Consider the following 24515-nt stretch of genomic DNA (forward strand, 5'->3'; position numbering starts at 1 on the left):
GCATTTGCTTCTACACAAGGCGTATGGACAATGCATCAGTTGTGTGCATATTTGTCTGTGACATGAAATCTTAACCAAAAATAATCTTCAAAGAACCATTCAGCTCATCCAGTCTGCATTTTTAAAAGCATATACCGGTATTTAAAAAGCAAAAATCATTGATCAAGTCTTGTATAGCTCCAATATCAATTACTCACTACAACAAAAAAGACCAAAACTGTACTTGAATATTTATATGTGTGTATGAATGGAGGGACATTCTGAGAAAGTTTAAATGGAATACTAACTTGTTAAAAAAATGAACTTCAGCCATATTGTAAAATACACACTTGAAAAATACTTGTGAGCAGTCCAAACATTTACTGGTTAGCCACTTAAAGAAAATCTTTAACGAAAAAAACTCCCCTAGGGGGTACTCACCTTCGGTGGGGGAAGCCTCTGGATCCTATTGAGGCTTCCCCGTCTTCATCGGTCCCACGGCGGTGGCGACGTAAATATTTACCTTTTGGCTCCAGTGCAGGCCCAGTATCCGCTCCTTCCCACGGAGATAGGCGGAAATAGTCTATCTCCTTGGTGTCTCTCTACTGCGCAGGCGCAAGTCTCCTGCGCAATAGAGTGGACCCGAGGGAGATCGGCTATTTCCGACTATCTCCGTCAGAAGAGCCGAAACAGCGCCCCCGCTGGAGCCTGGAGAGGTAAATATTGAACAGGTTGTCTGGTCTGTCGGGCCGCTGTGGGACACAGGAGGACGGGGGAAGCCTCATTAGGATCCGGAGGCTTCCCCCTCCCGAGGTGAGTACCCCCAGGGGACGTTTTTGGTTTTACAGTGTCACTTTAAAGAGGCACTTTAGTGACACAAAGTAAAATGTAGCAAATTATTCAGGATACCCACTATGTTAATTATCCTGGTGTCAGCATCAGAAACACTTCTTATATCCACATATTGCTGTATATTGGTATATAACCCCACCCTCCCAGTGATGCTTAGCCTAGGCTGTTTAGCTATGTGGAATTCTTCTCCCGGAGCATTTTGGGAGACCAGGGCCCATATGCTATTAACTTTTTCTCCTGAGTTTTCTCCTAGGAGATAATTTACATCTTCTCTTTAAACTACATTTTAAGAATTTTACAATTGAAAAAGTACCCAAAAGTTGGTGAAAAAGTACTATCAAGTGTATTTTGAGTATTTTCTTGCTTGCTGGTGGCTTAAAAGGCATTTTATGACAAGTTGTGAAAATATCACTTAGAAAAAATAAGAGAGAACTAAGGAGGAAAAGTTAATTGCATATGGCCCCAGGTATTAATTCTACTGGCTTTGGAACTCAGTAAATTAACACTCCGCAGCGATGCACCTGACAGGACTAAATATGTCGCCAAATGTGGTAAATTTCAACACGTACAGTATACTGGAGTGTGGAAAGGGTGATGAAAGATATAACAATAGGCAAACACTAACTAAATTATTTATAAATGATTATAAAAAAAATTCCTCTTTAAGAAATTACCACTACCGTATCTACTGCTTCTTGTGTCATTATTCGATCACCAGTATTATCATATTGCTTAGCTCCTCCCTACCATCATACCTTCTCAAAGGTATGAAAACCTAAACCTGAAGGTACAACAAAAGACAAAGAACAAAAGTTACAATGCCATTCAGTCATATCAAAAACAGAACAAATGTATATATTATCCAAGTAAAGTTAAAGGGGACAGTGTAAAGTGTACAATTCAAAGGTAAAACTTGCCCATAAGATTAAAGCGGACCCAAACCAAACATTTTTTAATTCAAAATATTTAGTTGCACCACTCTGACACATACAAAGATAAATAAACACTCCTTCAAGCCTATGAGCATTTCAGTGCATACCTTTCACCCATCTCTTTTCATTACTAGGGTTATACAGGTGGCAGCCATTAGCAATTCCTCCTTTACTGGACACCATCTACTAAACCAGTTTGCCGGATTCTGTCCCGGCAATATGAAAGGAAGGGAGGGGTTCCTCCAATAAATGTAAAATATTTTATATTTGTCACCATGCAGCCAAAAAAAGGCTGCTATTTATTATTATAATTTAGAAAATAGATTTTATTTCTGAAATCTTGTATTTTTAATTTGGGTCCACTTTAACTAAGTCAGAAGAGCCCAAGCCAGTTCCAATGTAAATACATAAAACAATCAAGCTTTATTTACTGTTCATTATTCAATCATCAAAAAATAAATTACTGTACACAGGATCAAAACGTATTTGAGTTGACGAATACTGCTATAAATGATGATCAAACATACGAATCTTCTCTTTTTAAGCTGCCTATAAAGATTAAAGATCTAAAACATCCACATACAAAACTGCAAAAGTGTTAGACAAGTGTGAAAAATTGCTGTAAACTTATAGCTGAGCTTACACACATCAATGTTTCTGATCAATTTCTCACCCATTCGATGACTTTCATCAACTCTGCCAACAGTCTATTTGCAATTGATTGAATTTCAATTAAATTTGCACAGTTTAGCAACTGAAAGTCAGATGGGACATGTTGCAAAACCTATGTGCGATGGGAGTGAGGGCATGAGGGGCATGAGAGGCAGGCGACTGGTGGCCCAAGCCATTGCACCAAATCAAGAAGTACAACACTTGTGGTTTGATCAATGCTCCAATTGTTTCCTTTGAAATGTATTGAAATTGAGTTTCTGATGTAGGGGAGAAATTGATTACATGATCGAATTCCAATCAGATAGGGATTGTTCAGCTTGGCTTGTCAGGCCATAATCAAGTAGAGTATATAAATGTATTTACATATAGAAGTATTAATAGTTTATTTTTATTAAACATCAATGCAAAGTGAATGGACAGAAGAGAAATATAAATCAAATCAATATATGCTGTAATCACCTTTTGTCTCCAAAACAGCATCAGTTCTCCCAGAGACTCAGCAGGTTACAACAGATATACAGATTTTTTTTAACTATAAATATTCATTTAACAAATTGCAGGCTAAAGTCTCTCCCTCCAGGTCATCCTGCCGAGGCAAGGATCTTGTTGCATGCTGGGACAACTACTACACAGGCTCCCAGAACCACATGCGTTTGCCTCTTTCATGCATTTGCACTTTTAATGCTTTTTTGTGCATTTTTTTATTTTAAGAGATGGTGGTAGCTTGAATTTGATGCAGCAACCCACTTATCAAAAATGTTAAACAATGGTGGAGGAGTAGCTAGGTAGTGTTGTATTGTTGTACTTTCTATTTATAGTGCTGTGGATGAAATATGGTCAAAGCTTTTATTTTTTTTCTTCCTATGATGTTTAGATCAGGACTCGTGTAGGCCATACCAACTTTTTTTTTAGATCTCCTTGTTCTTCTCAACACTTCATAAAATTTTGGCTTTATAATTACAGTCAGTGTCCTTCTGCAGAACAAATTTAGCCAGTTAGATGCCTCCATAAGGAATAAATATCTGCTTGTAGTTCTCAGCATTGAAAACCCCATTAATCCTAAATCCCCAACTCCATTTACAGAAATGCAGCTCCAAACTTGCAAGGAACCTCCACCATGCTACATTGTTGCCTGCAGACACTCATTAATGTACCGCTCTCCAGCCCCACCAGCCTAACAAGCTGCCTACTCCCACCACTAAATAGTTTAGATTATAACTTATCAGTCCAGAGTATCTGCTGCTCACTCTTATGTTTTCATGCATAGTTGAGTCGTGTGGCCTTGTTTCCACATCAGAGGTATTGCTTTGTGGCTGCAACTCTTCCATGAAGACCTTTTCTTCAATAGATGGCAGTACCTGGTGCTCACAGGTTTCTGCCAGTTCTGAGCTGATGACTTTGCTGGACATCCTCCAATTTTGAAAGGAAGCATACATGATATATCTTACATCTACCCCAATAAAAGTTTCCTTGGCTGGCCACTGTGATGTCTCCTACACAGCTGTTTCTGTTCCAGTTAATGGCCATGTTTTAACCTACATATGAATATTATGATCATTAGCACCTCTTTGGTATGAAAGGAAAATATAGTCACACCAAATTTTGATATGAATTGAATTTTTCTTCTGTTACCTTATTTTGCATTTTGTAAAATTATAGAAATAAAGTAGAATTTATATTTTTGAAAGTATTCTTACTTCAGGGTTGGTTTAGACGTGCACCCGGGGACATCTCCTTTAGCTGATGCCAAATGCCTTTTGCAGAGAAGGGTTTGGTATTCGTTCCTGTTGATCAGTCATAGCCTCGTCTTGAGTAACCTAGGTGAAATGGAAGCGGCAAACGTAGCCAATCCGATCCAATGGGAACAAGGGTGAAATTTACGCAAATGACGAGAAAAGCCAGTATTGCAGTTTAAACAGCACTGTCCATTCAGGACAGTGCTTAAGTGTTGAACGCCACAAGTGCCACGATTGTGTGAACTGGCCCTTATAGAATTTATTCATACCTGGCTAAAACTTTTCTACAGTACTGTATAGTTGCTATGCGAAAGGCAGCGGATATTTTGCCTGGGTAATAGTCAAAATCTGTCACAGTGATCTCTAGAGTTCTTGTGGCTTTTATATGCTATACACATTGCAACTCTTGGCACTCTCGGTTAATTGCTCTCTAATGTTGTAAAATTTAAGAACATTAAAGAGTACCTCTAGTGAAAATAGACAGACCCTGTAATGTAAGGGTCTGTCTGCATAGATGGGGGGGGGGGGGGGGGGGGTCCCGGGGTTGTATACATTACCTGTCCAGAAGTTTTTGGGCAGAGAGAGCTGCTATGTTTTCAAAAACTGCCAAAGATCTTCAGAAACCTCCAACTGCATGGCCCTGGCAGCCACGTCCTGATTGGTGGCTGTCGAGCTGGGGGCAGGCCGCCACCACCAAGGTGTATGTGTGTGTACAGAGCCCTGGCGTCGATCAGAGAGAAAAAAAAAAAATTTGCCCAGGCCCATTCTGACAAGGAAGGTGGAGTGATCACATGCCTGGATGGATAAGGTCAGGACAGGTGAGTATTTTGCCCGCAACCCACCCCCCACCCCCAATCCTCCAAAATGCAGACAGAGTCTGTCATTAGAGATGGCTCGAACAGTTCGCCGGAGGACAGTTCCTGGTGAATTTCCACTGTTTGCATTCTCTGCGAACTATGAACATATGGTGTGTTCGACCTGCCCCATCATGGAGCCAAACTTTGACCTCTTACCTCACAGTCAGCAGACACATGGCAGCCAATCAGCTAGAACCCCCCTTTCCTGGATCCCCCTATTAGAAAGCAGTTGCAGTGGCCATATTGGATTCATTCTCTGCTAGCTGCTGACTGTTAGTGAGAGCAGGGTTAGACTTGTTGCAGATAGGTAGGGAAAGCATTAGCTAGGCCTGTGTTCTTGTTCCTCACTTTCTGTGAAAGCACCCCAAACAGCCCTTGAGGGCTAGTACATCGGTCTCCTGTGTTGTGTTTTTTTTTTGTGTGCGACACTCCACAGCCCACTGACACCCAGAGCTGTGTGAACACTACTACTGTTGTTGTTGCCTCATTAAGTTGCAGGCACAGAACCACTCAGTGCATTATTATTTCACTGTATTCTGATAGTACTATAGCATTTCTCTTTGTGTGACACTCTACAGCCCACTGACACCCAGAGCTGTGCACACTACTGATATTGTTGCTACATTAAGTTGCACGCACAGTACCACTCCAGTGCATTATTTGTAGGAATGGAATGTGATTTCTGCCCTTTAGGGGTTAAAATCCAACTTTGCTTCAACTCCATACATTTTAGTGGGACTTTTGGAATAGATCCCCTCCGGCATGACACAGTCCAGGTGTTAGACTCCTTGAAACAACTTTTCCATCATTTTTGTAGCCAGAAACAGTCTTTGTAGGTTTTAAAATTTGCCTGCCCATTGAAGTCTATGGCGGTTCGCAAAGTTTTTGAACATCTGCGGAAGTTTGCATTCGCTGGTCGCGAAGTAAAATGCTCCAAAATTTCATTACTATGGGTATGCTGTTCAATGCTAGCTGAACTTAGACTTGATGTGAAATAAAACATAACTTTTATGTGTTCACATTTAAAATTAATTGTATTCTTCTGATTTTGGCTAACCTTATAGCACAGTATATTGTTTGGTATCACCTGAAAAAGGGCACCTCCATAGACTTAAATGTTATTTGCTGCAAATCTCGGCTATAAGGTGGTGAAAAGGGCGCCTGCGGCCTGAGGTTTTTATTTTCGGCTATAAAAGAGCGCCTTTCAGTGGCGTAGCTAAGGAGCTGTGGACCCCGATGCAAGTTGTACAATGGGGCCTCCCAAGCACTCTATACATAACGATTGATACGGCGCACCAAAACCTGCCAATGACAACTACAGTGTCAGAGGTGCAAGAAGGGGATGGGGAACCATTTGTTAATGATTTACCACTAAGTATCTGTAGATGTGAATATTATGAGCACAGGACCAATAGAGAGCTAATACTGCAGTTGAGGGAGGGCCCTTCAGGGCCCCTCTGGCCCAAGGCCTCGATGCGGTCGCAACCTCTGCAACCCCTATTGCTACGCCCCTGGCGCCCTTTTATAGCCAAAAATTTTTTCATTTGTAAAAGGGCACCCTTTTATAGCCGAGATTCTTGTGGGCTATAAAAGGGTACTGGATATAGCCAAGATATTGATTTCGGCTATAAAAAAAGGCACTGGATATAGCCAAGATTTTTGGGGGGCTATAAAAGGGTGCTGGATGTAGCCAATATATTGATTTCAGCTATAAAAATGCACTGGATATAGCCAAGATTTTTTTTTTTGCTTGCATAAATGTGGCTGCAAGATCGGTTATATCAGCAGTTGACTAAATTTGGTTATATCAGTTAATTCGGTTATATCAGCAAATTCATTTACATCAGTTCAAAATAACATACAGTATATGTTTGACATGAAATGTGTCGAAGATTAGGCACCAACATGGGGGATTAAAGTAAACCTGAACTGAACTTTTGAAAATGGCCATTACTCCATAACAGCTTTCTGGTCAGCACACAGTTAAACTGTATCATTGCCCACTTGAGCCATAGGGAAACATGGACACATCAGTTCTCCTCTCAGCTGTAACTGACAGCAACTGGAAGGGATCATTGTGAGAAGAAAATGGTGAGCTTCTGAGAGGAACTGATGGCAAGGTAACTATGTAATGTTCATTTGAAGTTACTTCATGTGTTTATTTTAAAGAGAATCTGTATTGTTAAAATCGCACAAAAGTAAACATACCAGTGTGTTAGGGGACATCTCCTATTACCCTCTGACACAATTTCGCCGCTCCTCGCCGCATTAAAAGTGGTTAAAAACAGTTTTAAAAAGTTTGTTTATAAACAAACAAAATGGCCACCAAAACAGGAAGTAGGTTGATGTACAGTATGTCCACACATAGAAAATACATCCATACACAAGCAGGCTGTATACAGCCTTCCTTTTGAATCTCAAGAGATCATTTGTGTGTTTCTTTCCCCCTGTTCTCATGCACTGAAGTTTCAGGCTGCTTGTTTCTTCCTGCAAACAGCTTTGCCCTTGTCTGTAATTCTTCAGTATGTGAAAGCCCAGCCAGCTCAGAGGAGGATTTATCCAGCTTGTAAAAGATAAGAGAGAAGAGAGAAGCTGCTCTAATCCTAAATAACACACAGGCAGTGTGCATAGAGGGGCCTGGAAGGGGGAGTTCATAGCAGAACCACAACACTGAAGAACTTGGCAGCCTTCCAGACACAGGCCGACAAGTCTGACAGGGGAAAGATACATTGATTTATTACAGAGACAGTGATAGTATAAAGTGCTGCAGTAAGCCAGAACACATTAGAATAGCTTTTGGAACTTGTAGGATGAAAAAAACAGGATGCAATTTTTGTTACGGAGTCTCTTTAAATAATTGTACTCAGTACAGGTTCCCTTTAAGGTTAGGCCCCACACAGGGGGGGGGGGGGGGAGGGGGGTAGGATTAAGCATCACAAGGGGGGTCTTAGGGCTAGTCAACACCGGGGAAGGTTGGGTCTTAGAGTTAGGCACCACCAGGGAGGGTCTTAGGGTTAGTCACCGCCAGGGGGGTGTTAAGGTTAGGCACCACCAGGGGGGGGGGGGGGGGGGATGGGCTAAGGATTAGGGAGGGTTCTGTGTGAGCGTGGGGAGAAGTAAGGTTATAGTAATCGCTTTGCTCAGCTTTATCACTTTTTTTTATAGCCGAAAATAAAAAAAACCTCTTCTATATCCAGCACACTTTTAGGCCTGGTGCACACCAGAGGAGTTTTTCTGAGCGTTTTGAGTTTTTAAATCTGCTGCTAATGTTATCCTATGTGTCTGTGCACACTGGAGCAATGAGGTTTTGTAAAAAAACCCATAGCATTACATTGGGAAGAGCTTTTAGAGGTTTCAAAAGCTCTTCCCAATGTAATGCTATGGTTTTTTTTTTTACAAAACCTCATTGCTCCAGTGTGCACAGACACATAGGATAACATTAGCAGCAGATTTAAAAACTCAAAACGCTCAGAAAAACTCCTCTGGTGTGCACCAGGCCTTATAGCCAAAAAAAAAATCTCAGCTATATCCAGCACACTTTTAGGCCCAGTGCACACCGAGCGGTTTTTGGAGCGATCCGCCGGCCGCATCCGCCTGGAAAAATGCTTGGCTAATGTATTGCAATGGGATAGTGCACACTGGCGGTTTGAGGTTTTTGCCAAGCCGCAAACGCGCCTCCTGCGCGTTTGCGGTTTGCTAAAAAACCTCAAACCGCCGGTGTGCACCACACATTGAAATACAATAGCCAAGCGTTTTCACTGGCTGATGCGGCTGGTGGATCGCATACAAAATCCGCTTGGTGTGCACCCGGCCAAATATCTGCTCTCTGCTCCCAAAACCGCTAGCGTTTTGACGATCTGCTAGCGGTTTTGGTGTGCACTGGGGCTTATAGACAACATTTCAGCTACCGTATTTTTTGGACCATAAGACGCACTTTTTCTCCCCCAACACATGGGGGGAAAAAGTCACTGCGCCTTATGGTCCGGATGCTAGATGCCTGGTAGAAATCCCTGCTTGGTAACTCAATTTCCTGGCGCCGCTATGAGTCCCCGCAGCAATTACCTTATGTCTAATGTGTCCGCCTGTGTCCCTGCAGTAGTTACACTACTTTTCATGTGCCCCTCTATGCCCTGTGTCCTCAATTGTGCCCCGTGTCCTCTTATGTTCCTGCCTGTGTTCCGCGGCAATTACCTCTAAGGGGTTGCGTTTCCAAGTGTATTCTTGTGCCCGCTCTTAGTCCGCTGACTCGTCCCCTTCTGGCTCCTGTCCCCGTGGATCTGGTGGGCGCTGTGCAGGCCAATGCTTACTGCTAAGTGACGGTACAATGCGGCGATGTGAAGCGGTAAGCCGCCGGGTGGTCCATGCGTGCAGCCGATGATCTCTCGTCCTTCACTTCCGTGTTGGTGACGTATGCTATAAACAGCCATTTCCCACAATGCAGCAAGGTTCACAGACAGGAAATTGCCAAGGGTATGTACTCAGAATTTCTTTGTGGGAGGGGCTTCACCACAATATCAGCCATACAGCGCCCCCTGATGGTCTGTTTGTGAAAAGGAATAGATTTCTCATGTATTGTTTAAAAGAAATTAAATATGGCAGCCTCCATATCACTCTCACCTCGGGTTCACTTTAAATTCGCTGTAACTGTCCATGTTGTGGTTGCGGACTACTGTGAAAACAGCATTGGATGCAATTTTTTCAAAATTGGAACTCAGTTTAAATGATCTGCAATGAATACACAACTAAACCAAATGTGTTTACTTTTTTTTTTACATGGAATAGTGTTTCAAAACAGCCCCGGGATAAATAAAAAATACAAATAGGATTCTATGGAGAAAAGCCTATGTTTGTAGATGTAACAGCTTAAGGTCCATACCCACAGCAAGATTTTATCTGTTAAAATGACAGATGAATGATCATTTCAATCAATATCATGTAACAATTTATTATAAACCGCTGATGTACGACGATGCTCATGAATTTTGAAAGACCGTCATGATGGATCAAATTGGATCAATCCGTTCAACTTCCCCGGGTGTACAGATCTTTATAGGATCTTTTCGCTAATGTCTATGGAATTCCCCCTGCAACCTTCTTCATTTAGCGATCGTATCATTGGCAATCCACTTGCGGTCTATTGCTGTTGTCCACATCCCATCACTAAACACATTTGGTATAAAGATTGTGGAAATGTTGTTCATCAGCAGTATCCAGCAATTCAGTCTTCGCATGGTTACTTAGCTTTAGAGAGATCTCAATGGATATTAACTGCAGATCGTTTGCTCTGCACACATACTGTAGATCTACAGGAATAACTAATTACTATATAAAACAGGAGCATCTTAAGGTAGGTAAAATAGACGTGCAGTCAGTTTTTTAATTGGAAGAGTCATTGGGAGAGGTGGGTAAGGTTTGATGAATGGGCAGCAGGGTACAATGTGGTAAATAAATTGTTAATCCATCCTTTCTTCAGATTAGACTAATATAATTTCATGTGCGCTTAGGTTAAAATGAAAACATTGCTCAGTTAAAGTGGCAAAACATCTTCCAGAAAATATAAAGGTGCCCAGCTGAAGACTCCTGATATTTTCTTTGGATAGGAAGACATTTTCATACAGGAATCATTAATATTAAAGTAGGGTATGCAATTTAAAACTAACCTGAACTAACTGAAGAAATAAAACTAGGGGTAAGGTTGCCAGCCAGGCTGCAGCATAGCTTTTGTCAAAATTCCTCCCTGATCCTCAGTGCACATACTGTAGATATGGTGGAGGCCCTGATAAACGTGGTGCCCATTCACATTGCTCCTAGTACCCTAACCTACCCTTAAAGGGGATGGCCAATTAGACACTACTAATTCTGTTAAGTTGATCCTAATTTTATGTTAATATGCAACTGCTGCACTTGATTGGTCAATTTCCAATCTGCCCAAATGTATAAAAATTTAGCATCACCTTGAATCTATTAGGATCTCATTGACCATTCTTATCCACTACCTAGCATAGTCCACATCTCATTGCTTGTTTTTTACCCTGACTTTCCTCTCAATCCCATACCTCGCACTACCATTAGTCCGGTTTTGTTTTTTACTGTTACCACCTATGGTCACAACTTTAACCTGGTGCCTAACCTTAAGGGTAGTTTCACACTGGCACGGTGCTGCACTTTACCGCAGCCTAACACTAGGGCAATGAGTCAATGGGGCATATCACACTACATGCGACACGTTGGAAGTAGTTAATCTAATGTGAGCGCATACCTGCATTACCGTGCGACCTCTATGGCGACGTGCTGCAGACCAGAAGTCATGTAAGTCTATGGCTGCTACAAAGACTGAGCCAAAAATGCTATATACAGCATGGACATCATGATAAGTGCCGTTATGGATGTAGTGACATACTACAATCATATGAGAGAAAGTCATCCATTTCGGACCACAATCATCTAAAAACAAAGCCTGATACCAAACTATGATGCAACTTTTCCCCAATAAACGTTACATAATTTTGCATCATAGTTTGATGTAAGCCTATGGCGATGCGTGTGTTTTAAAACGACCGGCGCAAGTTTTATGTGTCAGCTTTGGAACAGCCAACATTCCTTCTATCTGCTATCCAAATGAATGGGCATCTGTAGTATACTAGGTGCCAAGCTGACCTGTTTCCTCCCAGCACTTTCTTAACACTCTTTACACTAAACTGGAAGACAGCAACATCCCCTAGATGCAAATGTGCAAAGCTGTTGAAACCCTTCAAATTCCTTACTTTGTGTTGGAACCGCTTTTTGTGCCTAAGGGAAGACACATTTTCTGAACACACTGTAGTTTGGTATGCAGACCACAGTCAAGCTTACCCAGTTTTATTTCTTTTTAGTGATTTCAGATATACTCTAATGAAGAATTCAGGGACCAGTCAATCCAGTCTATAAAGCAATGCAACAGGAAATATGTGCTTTTGAAGTAACAAAAAAAAGTTAACAAAAGTGAAACACCACCTCTGATTGCTCTAGGCACTACTTTTCTCAAGGGAATTATCCAGTTTTAACTTGCCATTAAGGGGCCCGTTTAAGAAAAAAGTGCCAAGTAATAAAAATCTACAACTTCTGATGTAGCACATTTTTCCAAAGAACTTGCACCGCTTGTAGACAATACTTGGGAACTTTTTTCCTGCAGTATTTCTACAATCTAAGATGAAACAGGGCAGGTCGCTACAACCACTCCACTCCTAGGTCGGGAGCAGGACACCAGAAAGCCATATGTATCGTAGAAGAGAAAAATCCCGCTGCACCGGCCGTGGATTAAAAGTTCAAATTTTACTAAGCAATGTAGAGAAACAGCATAAAATAGCTCATGCGTATCGGAGCCAACTCATGGCTCCTTAATCATAGCTCTCTTTCTTTCTACAATCTACTATGGCAACAAAATATTTATTAATGACCTAGTAGACGGAATAAGAAGCAATGTTACCAGCTTTGCAGGTAATACAAAAGAATCGCAATCATTGTATTCGCCAATCACAATCATTGTATTCGCCTGGTTTGTGCCAGGATTTGGCACTTTACAGGAATTTAGTAGGAGGCAGCACGTAATATACAGCAGAGTAAAAACAATATACAGCATTGTAGGCAAGATATATTCAAGAGTAACACAATATACAATTTGTCGATGCCAATGACTGAAACCCTAAAGGAGGAGAAGGGAGGCACGTGGGGTGGGGGATGCATGAAGAAAGTTTAAGAGGTTGACAGCTGAGAGGAAAAAACTGTTCTTATGCCTTGATATCCTGGTGGAGATGATGCGAAACCTCTAGCCTGATGGGAGCTGACTGAAGAAACGGTGGCCTAGGTGTGGGGGATCATTGGCAATCCTCAGTGCTCTGGAGAGCAGTCTGGTGTGAGAGGAGTGGTTGGTCCAGTGGGGGGGAGGGGTTTCCCAATGATCCTCTCCGCTGATCTCATGACCTTCTGTAGTTTGTGCTGTTGCTGGCAGAAGAGCCAGCATCTGTAGTTTGTGCCTGTCCCTGGCGGAGGAGCCAGCATTCCACACCAGGATGGAAGAACAGAAGCTGTACAGTTATCAAGCTTCAGCAGGACAGTGGCATACTACAGAAGGATCTTAAAGGGAACCTGAAGTGAATAAACTTATTTAAAATAAACACATGGCGTAGCTGCAAATGAATATTACATACTATCCTCACCATCAGTTCCTCTCAGAAGCTCACTATTTTCTTCTTAACCTCCTGAGCGATAATCCCGAGCTGAGCTCGGGGTATATCGCGCAGGAGGATTTCTCAGGCCCTGGTGGGCCGATTTGCATAATTTTTTTTTTGTACAACGCAGCTAGCACTCTGCTAGCTGCGTGTAACTTCCGATCGCCGCCGCTCGCCGCCGATCCGCCGCCGCTCGCCGTGCCGCGCAGCCCCCCCCCTACCCGACCCCTTGCGCAGCCTGGCCAATCAGTGCCAGGCAGCGCTGAGGGGTGGATCGGGACTCCCTCTGACGTCACGACGTCCATGACGTCGGTGACGTCATCCCGCCCCGTCGCCATGGCGACCGGGGAAGCCCAGCAGGAAATCCCGTTCTGAACGGGATTTCCTGCTTACTCTGATCACCGAAGGCGATCGGAGTGGGTGGGGGGATGCCGCTGCGCTGCGGCTATCATGTAGCGAGCCCTGGGCTCGCTACATGATTTAAAAAATAAAAAATTTAAAAAAATAGTGCTGCGCCACCTCCTGGGCGATATAATTGTATCGCCCAGAGGGTTAAAGTGATCCCTTTCAGTTCTGATAATATTTTGTCAGAACTGAAATATACCAGTTGCTGTCAGTTATAAATCAGCAGCTGTCAGTTACAACTGAATATGCAAGGTAATGTCCATGTTTCCCTATGGCTCAAGTGATATTACAGTTTAACAGTGTGCTGACCAGGAAGCTGTTATGGGGTAATGGCCTTTTTTAAAATGGAGGACGGAGAATTGCATTGATCACAGTGGACAAATGGGACGCAGGAGAGGAGAAAGAGATTGAGTATTAGACTACATTGGTGGTAAGTATGACCTGTGTATGGTTATTTTGACTTTTTATTTTCATTTCAGGCTCTCTTTAACAGCATGGCTATATATATGCAGGCAAATAGTATATGATATTTTATGTCAATAAATGTAAGATCCTGCATTTCGCCCATGCCAACAGTATGCCACCATATAGACGTGCACATCTCCTGCTTGGAAGGTGGAGCTCCGCCTTCAGTCCCCTAGAGGCGATCGCCGCTCGGAGACTGTTAGACAGCGAAACCACCGTCTAATTATGCTGTACAGCGCTGCGATCTGCAGCAGCACTGTACTGGGGACAGCCATGTGACACGGTTGTCCCCTCTGTTAGTGTGAAAGTGATCCTCCTTCGTAGGCTGAAGCCTATAACATGAGGGGAAATCTTGCGCTTCTGGCCACTGGAGATAAATGGGCAAACAAAGGTGGTTTCACACAGCTGGCAGCTCCTTCATGCCTGGCTGGAAGTCATTCTTGTAAAAGAACAGAAAAAATGGAAAGCGGAGGAGCGCTCCATAGTGTAAAACCATATTTGTTTCACTGAATGCGCATAAAACAAATTGCACTTACTAGACAGAAATTGGTCCTGCAGGGAAACTCTGCAATAGGGAATAATGTTGGCGTCGTCCGAATCGCTTGCCATAGTGATTCAGATGACATTGCTGTCAGTTTTCATGCGAGTGGCAGCGAATCCCATAGCCATGCGTGACACGGCTTCCGGGATTCGGTTGCGTACTCGCAGAAGAGGAAGTGTCACCACGCGTCTGTGTCTTGTAGTATGCGCGGCGGCTAGTGGAAACGGGGCCTCAAGAATTACAATTCTCTTCTTTCTAAAGAATGCATTTAGGTAAGGTTTCATTTGGACCTCAACATAACTTAGCTGTCACATACAAATGAGAAAATCTGCCTGAGGCCTGGAACACACTAGAGTGTTTTTTTGAGCCTTTAGAGAGTGCTTTAAATCTTTAGCGATTTTCCTAAACGCTCTGCCAATGTAGATGGATGGGACAGATTTCACTAGAGCGATTGCGATTAAAGGGAAGGCTCAGGGAAACGTTTTAAAAAATAAAAATCCATATCCACTTACCTGGGGCTTCCTCCAGCCCGTGGCAGGCAGGAGGTGCCCTCGCCGCCGCTCCAGAGGCTTCCGGTCATCTTCGGTGGCCGACCCGACCTAACCAGGCCGGCTGCCAGGTCGGGCTCTTCTGCGCTCCAAGGACGGGCTCTTCTGCGTCCCACGCGGGCGCGCTGACGTCATCGGACGTCCTCCGGGCTGTACTGCGCAGGCGTAGTAGTTCTGCGCCTGCGCAGTAAAGCCCGGAGGACGTCCGATGACGTCAGCGTGCCCGCGTGGGACGCAGAAGAGCCCGTCCTTGGAGCGCAGAAGAGCCCGACCTGGCAGCCGGCCTGGCCAGGTCGGGTCGGCCACCGAAGACGACCGGAAGCCTCTGGAGCGGCGGCGAGGACACCTCCTGCCTGCCACGGGCTGGAGGAAGCCCCAGGTAAGTGGATATGGATTTTTATTTTTTTAAACGTTTCCCTGAACCTTCCCTTTAAGGAAAGCACGGTGGCACAGTGGTTAGCGCTCTTGCCAGTACTTTTCCGTTAGCCGGGCGCATCCACTAGGTGGCGTTAATTACTATTCCCCCTCCAGGCCACCATGGATAGTAGGGAAAGATGTAATTCTGGTAGAGTTTTATCGCCACCTAGTGGATGCGCCCGGCTAACGGAAAAGTACCCTCTTGCCTTGCAACGCTGTGTCCCTGGTTCGAATCCCAGCCAGGTCAACATCTGCATGTATGTGAGTTTGTATGTTCTCCCCGTGTCTGTGTGGGTTTTCTCCGGGCACTCCGGTTTCCTCCCACATACCCAAAACATACAAATAAGTTAATTGGCTTCCCCTAAATTGGCCCTAGACTATGATACATACACTACATGATACATACATAGACATATGACTATGGTATGGACTAGATTGTGAGCCCCTCTGAGGGACAGTTAGTGACAAGACAATAAACTCTGTACAGCTTTGCCTAATATGTCAGCGCTATATAAATACTTGAATAAATAAATAATCGCTGGAGATGCAGCTTTTGGGAGCATTTCCATTCTAATGAATTGTATAGGAGCAGGGGAATCGCTTGCAAAACGCTATCACAAATCGGTAGGGATTGCGATACCATTTTGCGCTTCTTAGTGGGTTCCAGGCCTAATTTGGGCTCCAAATACGCCACTAACATTGTGAGTTTTTTTACCTGCTGCAAATTGATGTGAGCATTTGTAGTTTGTTACCCAGTTCAGTGACCACACAACTGTGCTATACTGCACTGCCTATCAAGTAACTTCTGTATTTCAGCTTTGCTACCTCTATGATATTTAGGCCACATACAGACATCAGACCATAGTCTTTGGAAAATGAAAGATCACAGACCAATCTTACCACCCTTCCTGTAGTATAAGAGCCATACTCTACACAGTCTTTTCTATGGAGCTGAACTCCACATCAGGAAAAAATCTTTGCAAGATGCTGCACACACAGATGCTGTACAGACACAAAAGATCAGTATCTGCAAAAGATCTGTTCTTGCCAAAAATCCATTCCTGCAAATTGCAATGATAGTCTATGAGATCTGCAGATCATCATACACACATGATTTAACTGACATTCATCTGCAGATCAGATCCACCAGGATGGATTTTCAGATCTGCAGATCTGCAGATGAATGTCAGTTAAATCATGTGTGTATGATGATCTGCAGATCTCATAGACTATCATTGCAATTTGCAGGAATGGATTTTTGGCAGGAAGAGATCTTTTGCAGATACTGATCTTTTGTGTCTGTACAGCATCTGTGTGTGCAGCATCTTGCCAAGATTTTTTCCTGATGTGGAGTTCAGCTCCATAGAAAAGACTGTGTAGAGTATGGCTCTCATACTACATGAAGGGTGGTAAGATTGGTCTGTGATCTTTCATTTTCCAAAGACTATGGTCTGATGTGTGTATGTGGCCTTACTTGTTCACTAATAGGGATGGTCAATGAGATGCAAATAATTTTGATATGCAAATATATGCAACTTGAACATGAACAAATCAAATCCTGCCGAGTTAAAATTGGATTTGGCCATTTTAAAGCTGTTTATATATAACATTTGCATAATCGTGCATCAGCTCAAAATGATTTGCCTCTCATTTACCATCCCTATTCACTAAACATTTAATTGGCATCATGATTATGCTGATTCATCGCAAATAAATTATTTAGCAAATAGATTAACGGTAATAATCATAACATATACTGTACCTATTCCAACTATTATGGTGGCCATACATGATACAATAAAAACGTTCGATTATCCCGTTTATTCGATCTAAATGATCGAATCGAATGAAAGTTGAAAATGTTTTTTTTTTATCAAGAAATTCGAACGATTATCTCGTTTTTTCGAGAAAAATCAGATCGGACATGCTGGAAAAATCTTTATATTCGATCTATCGGAATAATCGCACTAAATTATCTAATCGAAAAAAAAAAGAAAAATTGTACCATGTATGGGCACCTTTAGCTAGATTTCCAATTGACCACTAGGATTACCTTGTTTTCCAAAGCGCTGACAAAATGTGACAGCAATCCTTGTTATTGGCACTCCTAGGAGAGCCTTGCACATACAATCAAACAATATAGGAAATTGCCCATTTGTATGCACACAAGCTTTGACAAATACATTGCAAATGGTTTTCCATTGGAAACCCTTATTAGCTTTCAGACATTTCCCCATGTTTCACACTGTATTAAAGGACAACTGTAATGAGAGGGATATGGAGGCTTCCATATTTATTTCCCTTTAAGCAATACCAGTTTGTCTGACTGTCCTGCTGATTCTCTGCCTCTAAAGCTATGTACCCACATCACAATTTTCCCGACGAATCTTTTGCCGACCGATGATTTTTTTGAGCGCCGGGCGGTCGTTTCTGCGATATTGCGATGTGGGTACAGGCGCATGACCACGTAATGTCATCTCACAATTAACCCTCATGGCAGATCAGATCGCTAAGATAGCTGACGACTCCCGCGCAAAATACCACAATCGCTTGAAGTCTTGTTTGCTCTCGGCGTGTAGCGCCACGTGACGTCATGCACACCCGCCGCCAGGAAGAGGCGTCACTGATGACCGTCGCCAAGGGGACGTCACCGGACCCGTCGGGCAGTGAGTACGCGTGTAGCAGATCAGGTGTTTCTGATTATGGGCTCTATTCACAAAGCATTAAGACATTCAGTAACGCTCAAAACAGCTGATTTTACCGATCCCCTTCCCAAGTCACAAATCATTAAACCAGTTACCGCACAGAAAATCAGAGTTCCCGACTAGTGAGGTAAATAACCGACTTGTGCATTGATTACCCCAAGAAACGTCAAGAAATGTCAATTCACAAAGATTTCCACATCTTATTTACCGGCCAAAAGTGTTTGGTATTTTTCACCAGCTCACAGCAGCTGATAACTGGCTCTCCCCATGCTGTCTCTGTGCGGTAACTTGACAGACAGCCTCTGGGGAGAGCCAGGCAACCAATAGGGAGAGCCACACAACCTGCTTCTCCCTGTGATTGGATGCAATAGGGATGCCGATGCATCTTTCAGTGTATCAAAGCAGACATGCTATAACTCTGCAGACATCCATGCATCCCTTTAGATGTGCATATTTGTATTGTACTACACAGAAGAGCTCCCCCTGATGGCTGCAGCATATCTAAAGGAATGACAGTATGCACAGTCTGGAAAACCTCTGAGTCACACACACAGCTCCCTGCTTGCCTGCTACCCTGCTAGAAGGCTGGTAAGTGAAACTTACCGACCAAGACTTAGTGAATTGAGGCAGTTTGTTCTGTAAATTACCGAACTTCTGCCTCATGGGAGAAGATTTTTGTGAATTTGGAAAAAAAAAGTGTAAAATACTGCATGAGGTATTTTACCTAACAAAATGTTTTACCGAACTGCTTATTGTGAATAGAGTCCATTATTGTCAGATCCGACAAGATTATCTGCATGCCTGTTTCTGGTATGAGTCAGACACTGCTGCAGCCAAATAGTCTAACAGGGCTGCCAGGCAACTAGTATTGTTTAAAAGGAAATCAATATGGCAGCCTCCACATATCCCTCTAGTTACAGTTGTCCTTTAAGTTTTTTAAAGCACAGCATTGTTTTACAGGAAGAGGTGTAGTGTAATGGATTGGAGGAAGAGGGATGTGACTTGATAACGTTGGTTTTACCCATGTTATTGGATCACTATACTGAAAAGCTTGACATGTCATCTACTACCTCTATAGTGATTCATGTCAGAACAACAAAATAATATTCCTTATAAACTCTGTGTCAAAAACTTTTCAACATCTGATAGCTTGTCATTTGTCAGCAGGACTGCCTATGCAGGGTTATTCAACTTCTGGACGCAAATTCACGCGTCTTAAAAAATGGACAATTCAAATTCAACCTCTGCAGCATTCAATTGGTCCATTTTCCAGCTGAATATATTTGCATAAAATATTTGTATAATCCTGCATTAGCTGGGAACAATTTGCATCTCATTGACCATCCATACTGCCTATGGGCTCTATTCTCAAAGAGCCAAAAGTACCGCAAAATTTTAGCGCTAAATTCCCGCCAGCGGTAAACTCCGCATTTTTTCAGCATTCACTAACATTTTCCGCATGTTTTCCGCATGCAGGAAAAAAGATGCGGAAACAGGCATTATTCATGCGGGAATCATGCGGTAAAAAGGTCGCATGAAAAAGTGTTTAAAAAAAAAAAAGTTAAAGTCCACCAAGCACAGCCCTTAAGCCTCCACACTTCATTAAAGTCAATGGGATGCGGAATATATCACCTACTACTTGTAGGTGATAAAAATTCGGTAATTAACGAAGAAATGATGCGCCTGAACATCTTTGAGAATTGATCTTTTATTGCGGAAAATACCGACTTTTGCGGAAATTTTACCGCATGAATCCCGCACTTTTATCACACTTTTTCCGCATGCGGAAAAAACATGCGGAACATTTTGAGAATCCCAACTTGCCGGTATTTTGGGTGCAAACTTCCCGCATGTACTTTACCGCATGCGGGAAGTCTTTGAGAATAGAGCCCTATGTGGTTAGAGATCACTCTTTGCTTCTCTGCAGTAATATTCAACTGTGTATTGTTTTTATTCTGGATGCTTTGTGGGCACCCGCAACGGGTGAGCTGTATTGACAGACTAAAGGAGTTGTTAAAAAGGGAGTATTTTTGGATAAAAAGACTTGATACTTTGGAACCCAAGGGGTTAAATCGTGAATACGATATTTGTAAACTTATTATATAACGTATCTTGAGTTGAATAGATGGAGGTTTAGTTGGGAGATGGTTGTCATGTGTGGAGACATTTTTCAATCAATGTGCCGTTTTTTGGAACTTTACGGTTTTGATTACGCGTTTTTTTCGCGTTTTTTGTGTGTTCCTTTACATTTTTGCGCGTTTTTCTCGCGTTTTTTACGCGTTAAATGTCGCTTTGCGGACGTTTTTACGCTTGTCTTGACTGTACGCGTACATATGTACGCATGCGACGCGTCAACAGTCTTTATGCGGACGTTGTAGGCATGATAATGATTGGCTATAACGTACGCGTACATGCGTATTTTATTGCGTATTTACGTAGTCTTAGGCGGACGTTGTAGGCGTACTGGTGATTGGTTGAGTGTCCCACAATATGATAATTTTTTCTCCCGAGGAGCTAAAAACAGCAAATAAGACATTGGAGAGTGGTTTTAAATGTTTGAAATGTGAATTAAAGTTGGAAATTGGGTTTTTAATTGTGCCTAATGATTTGTTTGTGAAAATCTAAAGATAGTGTTTACAGCCTATGGTAGAGTTCACTCATGAATATGCAAATTGTAAGTCTTCCATCAGGTCCACTTGAGACCTATATAAGATGTGTGTGGTGTGTAATGTATTGTCAGATGCTGCAATGATTTGAGAAAGAAGTATCGAAACGCCTGTGCGTCATCATCATGCAGATTTGCTTTTAATCATGTCTTTTTATAAGAGCTATAAATAAAAAAACTTGAAACTTGAAAATTGGATGGTGCGGACCTTTGATGATTGCTGTGGATTCCCTGTGACTCCAGGGGTGGTCTCTGCACGCCAAACCCATTGGTGCAACAACGCTGGTTCTGACGGGTGAGCTGTATTGACATATTTGACGAGTGGCTAGGCCTCAGTGGCTTGCATGTGGTCACTTTACCTCACTTTGCAGGTGGTTGAAGTTCTTTATCTATAGTGAAGTTAGTTATGATTTAAAAAAAAATGTAAAAACATGGAGGAAGAGTGCGATTTTTAGAAAAACCATATTATATAGGCTATTATTCATAAAGCATTTCCGCATGCGGAAATGCTTAAAACAGCTGACTTTACCGAACATTCAGCAAGTTCGGCATTCATAAAGCCTCTTTCCGCATGAAAAACTGACACTACCGAGCAGAGTGATAAATCACCGCTTTGTGCGGTGATTATCGGAACAAATGTAACAAAATGTAAATTCATAAAGAATACCTCAAGCGGTATGAGGTCAGGAAGTACCGCTTCCTCTGATGTGGCGATACCAATGTAAAGTGAATGGAGACACAGACCTCCCAGGCAGCTGCAGTAGAGCGGAACACGGAGAAATGTATCAACTCGGCTGCTTCCTATGTCTCCGCAAGCCTACCGCCTGCCTACCGCCAGCCTAGTTCGGGGAATCTCCGCACTGCTATCGCAACTGGATACATTTTTATGAATGCCCACCCAGAAATCTAAAATACCGGCAGCAGTGTTTCCCCGCATTGATTCTCCTTACCGACAGATCCTTTATGAATGATGTCCATAGTGTTACTATTATCATCCTGTTTTATGTATATTCTGTTATGCTTTTTACTCCAAATAAAGAGGCCTTATGGTTCCAAAGAGCAAAAATATAAGGTAAGAAAAGTAATTTTGGGATGAAGTTAATTGGGAACAATACTATGAGTGATTATTTTGCTTATAAATGTGCTAAAAGGTTATTAATGAGATGATAAATAAGTCCGTTATGAGAAGTTTTGTGAATGAAGCCCATTGGGCTCTATTCACAATCACACATGCGGTAAGAGATTTTTAACCGCTACATTACCGCCAGTGATAATTTCCGAATTTTTTCCACATTCACTAAAAATGTTCTGCATGTTTCCCGCATGCGGGAACAATGCATACAATTTGGGAAACATGCGTAATTACATAGTAAACATGCGGAAAAAAAGTGGCATAAAAAAAACTTGTCCCCCAAAAAAATTAAAGTTCAGCAAACACAGCACTCAAGGCTCCAAACTCCATTTAAGTCAATGGGAAGCGAAATATATCACCAAGTACTAGTAGGTGATAAAAAAAAAAATCGGTAGTAAAGCCAGAAATAAGGCGCCCCTTTTTTTTTTTTTTTTTTTTTTTTTTTTTTTTTTTTTTATGAATTTAGAAATTTTTTTTTTGCGGGAACTACCAACTTTTGCGGACTTTTACCGCATTTTTTACGCATGCGGATAATGCGTAAAATTTTACGCATGCGGTAAATGTTCATGCGCGGAATTTTGTGAATCTCAAGTCTCATTTCAGTCGGAAATTTACCGCAAGTGCATTTCCGCATGCGGAAAATAATTGTGAATAGAGCCCATTGTTGTGTGAAAAAGCGCTTATTAAAAAAAACTTCTCATTGCAGATGTGTGAATCTGACTGCAATCCCAATGCTGCTATTTCACTAACATCAGTCCCCCCCACTGTCTGTTGCAGGGAAGTATTGCAATCTTTCCCCATCTGACAGCAGATGATATATTAAACAAATGTTTCCTGGATCGAGTACATTTGAAATCGGCGCCGGGAGACTTGGGCGCAGGATACAGCGGTATATGGCTGATCCTGCTTCTGCACAAGTCCGGGCCATTTTAATTACTATTCCCCCTCCAGGCCGCCATGGATAGTGGGGGAATGAAATAATTCGGCTTCCAGCGATTGCTGGAGGCCGAATTATTGTGCTTTTTAAGCAACTTCGGCTCCGTCTTCTGACGGAGCCGACGTTACTCACTGAGCGCTGCTATAGACTGATTCCCATTACAGTCTATGGCGGCGCTGGCTGCGCCCAAATCTAGCAGCGCTGAAAAGCACTGCTCCGTCCTGGATCACCTTGTCCTTTGCTTTGGTGGATTGTAGTAAACTGCACCAGCAATGGATGTGCTACTCTCCACCAGTTCTCGTGCACAAGGCATTTGAGCAGATATTCCAGAGAAGCATACAGCTTGACTTCCACAGTGGCCAGTAAACCTAAAATCCAGTTTACTGAAGTGAGTGGCATTTTAGCATGTGGTTTTGTGAAACACTGATTAATAAGTGACAAACTTTATATGCCACTTAATTATTTTTACGGTACAGACTTGTAGCTAAGCAGGCTAAAGATTAATGCCTTACCTTGTGCTAGGCATTACCCTGCCATAAAGAGAATTGCTTTTAGGGAGGAGACTTGAGAATGGGACACTCTGGAGAGGAAGCAATATAACTTACAATGAGGTGGAGTCATCTGGAAGCCACTTTGTCTCTGCAATTCTAATGCAGTTTAAGGAGACAGCAACATTTGTCATTCTGTAAAGTAGTTCAGGTTAAGCTATAAGACAACTTTTGATTATTACTTTTAAGGAGGAAACCAACAGTTTTGTGATACTTATTTAATGACTTTTAAATCAATCATAACACTGTTTCTCTTTTTTCTTTTTAATCTAGTTAGGGGACATCGGCTACAATGCATGTACGACACCTTGAAGATTGGAATGAAGGCATCTATCCTGCACCCAGAGACTATACTAATGGTGGTGACGTAACGCAACAGCAGAACATTTCACCAGCTTGTTTCTATACAGATTACATGGGGTACCAAAATGAATCCAACATGCAGAGACATGGCCATTCTACTAGGAGCTGGGGACTGTACTCTGGAGCAGCTGAGGAAAGAAATCCTTGTTATGGCACTGAAAACATAACAACAAATTCTTCAACAATATCCAGTGAATCCTCAGGACCAATGTGTGAATCTAATGACTACAGATCTATGCAACAATCTGCAGACAGAGTGATGGTTCTTACTCCAATTAATGCTTTACAAGAATCCACAGAAAGGCGCCAGTCACAAGAATGGGAACAGAAAAACAGGCATTTGGTTCACAAAGGTATGCTCTGTACACATCATTCTTTAAACTGTGGCTGAAAACAAAATAGCTGCAAGTTATGTAATGTGGCATTTAGCTAAAATGTAATACGGTCCATAGTGGAAGATTAAAAAAAAAATGTTTTAATTTTTTTTAATTCTAGTGTATTAGTACTAGTATTATTGTGTATTTATACAGCCCTGACTGCTTTCACAGTGCTTT

General features: G+C 42.3%; 1 protein-coding gene across 2 annotated transcripts in view; it reads left to right on the forward strand.

The window, feature by feature from the left end:
* Nucleotides 1-6888: 6888 nt before the first annotated feature.
* The window catches only part of LOC137528352 (homeobox protein CDX-4-like), a 61685-nt gene continuing 44058 nt past the window's right edge, over nucleotides 6889-24515 (forward strand). Inside the window, exons 1-2 of one of the 2 annotated variants that reach the window (XM_068249641.1) lie at nucleotides 6889-7148; nucleotides 23872-24314. In XM_068249641.1, the coding sequence (XP_068105742.1) occupies nucleotides 23891-24314 (424 nt within the window). In that variant the 5' untranslated portion in view covers nucleotides 6889-7148; nucleotides 23872-23890. Of the gene's footprint in view, nucleotides 7149-13993; nucleotides 14071-23871; nucleotides 24315-24515 lie in introns of those variants that run through there. The other variant, XM_068249642.1, reaches the window with a different exon arrangement.

The sequence above is a fragment of the Hyperolius riggenbachi genome, chromosome 8 (genome assembly GCF_040937935.1).
Source record: "Hyperolius riggenbachi isolate aHypRig1 chromosome 8, aHypRig1.pri, whole genome shotgun sequence".
Lineage (NCBI taxonomy): Eukaryota > Metazoa > Chordata > Amphibia > Anura > Hyperoliidae > Hyperolius > Hyperolius riggenbachi.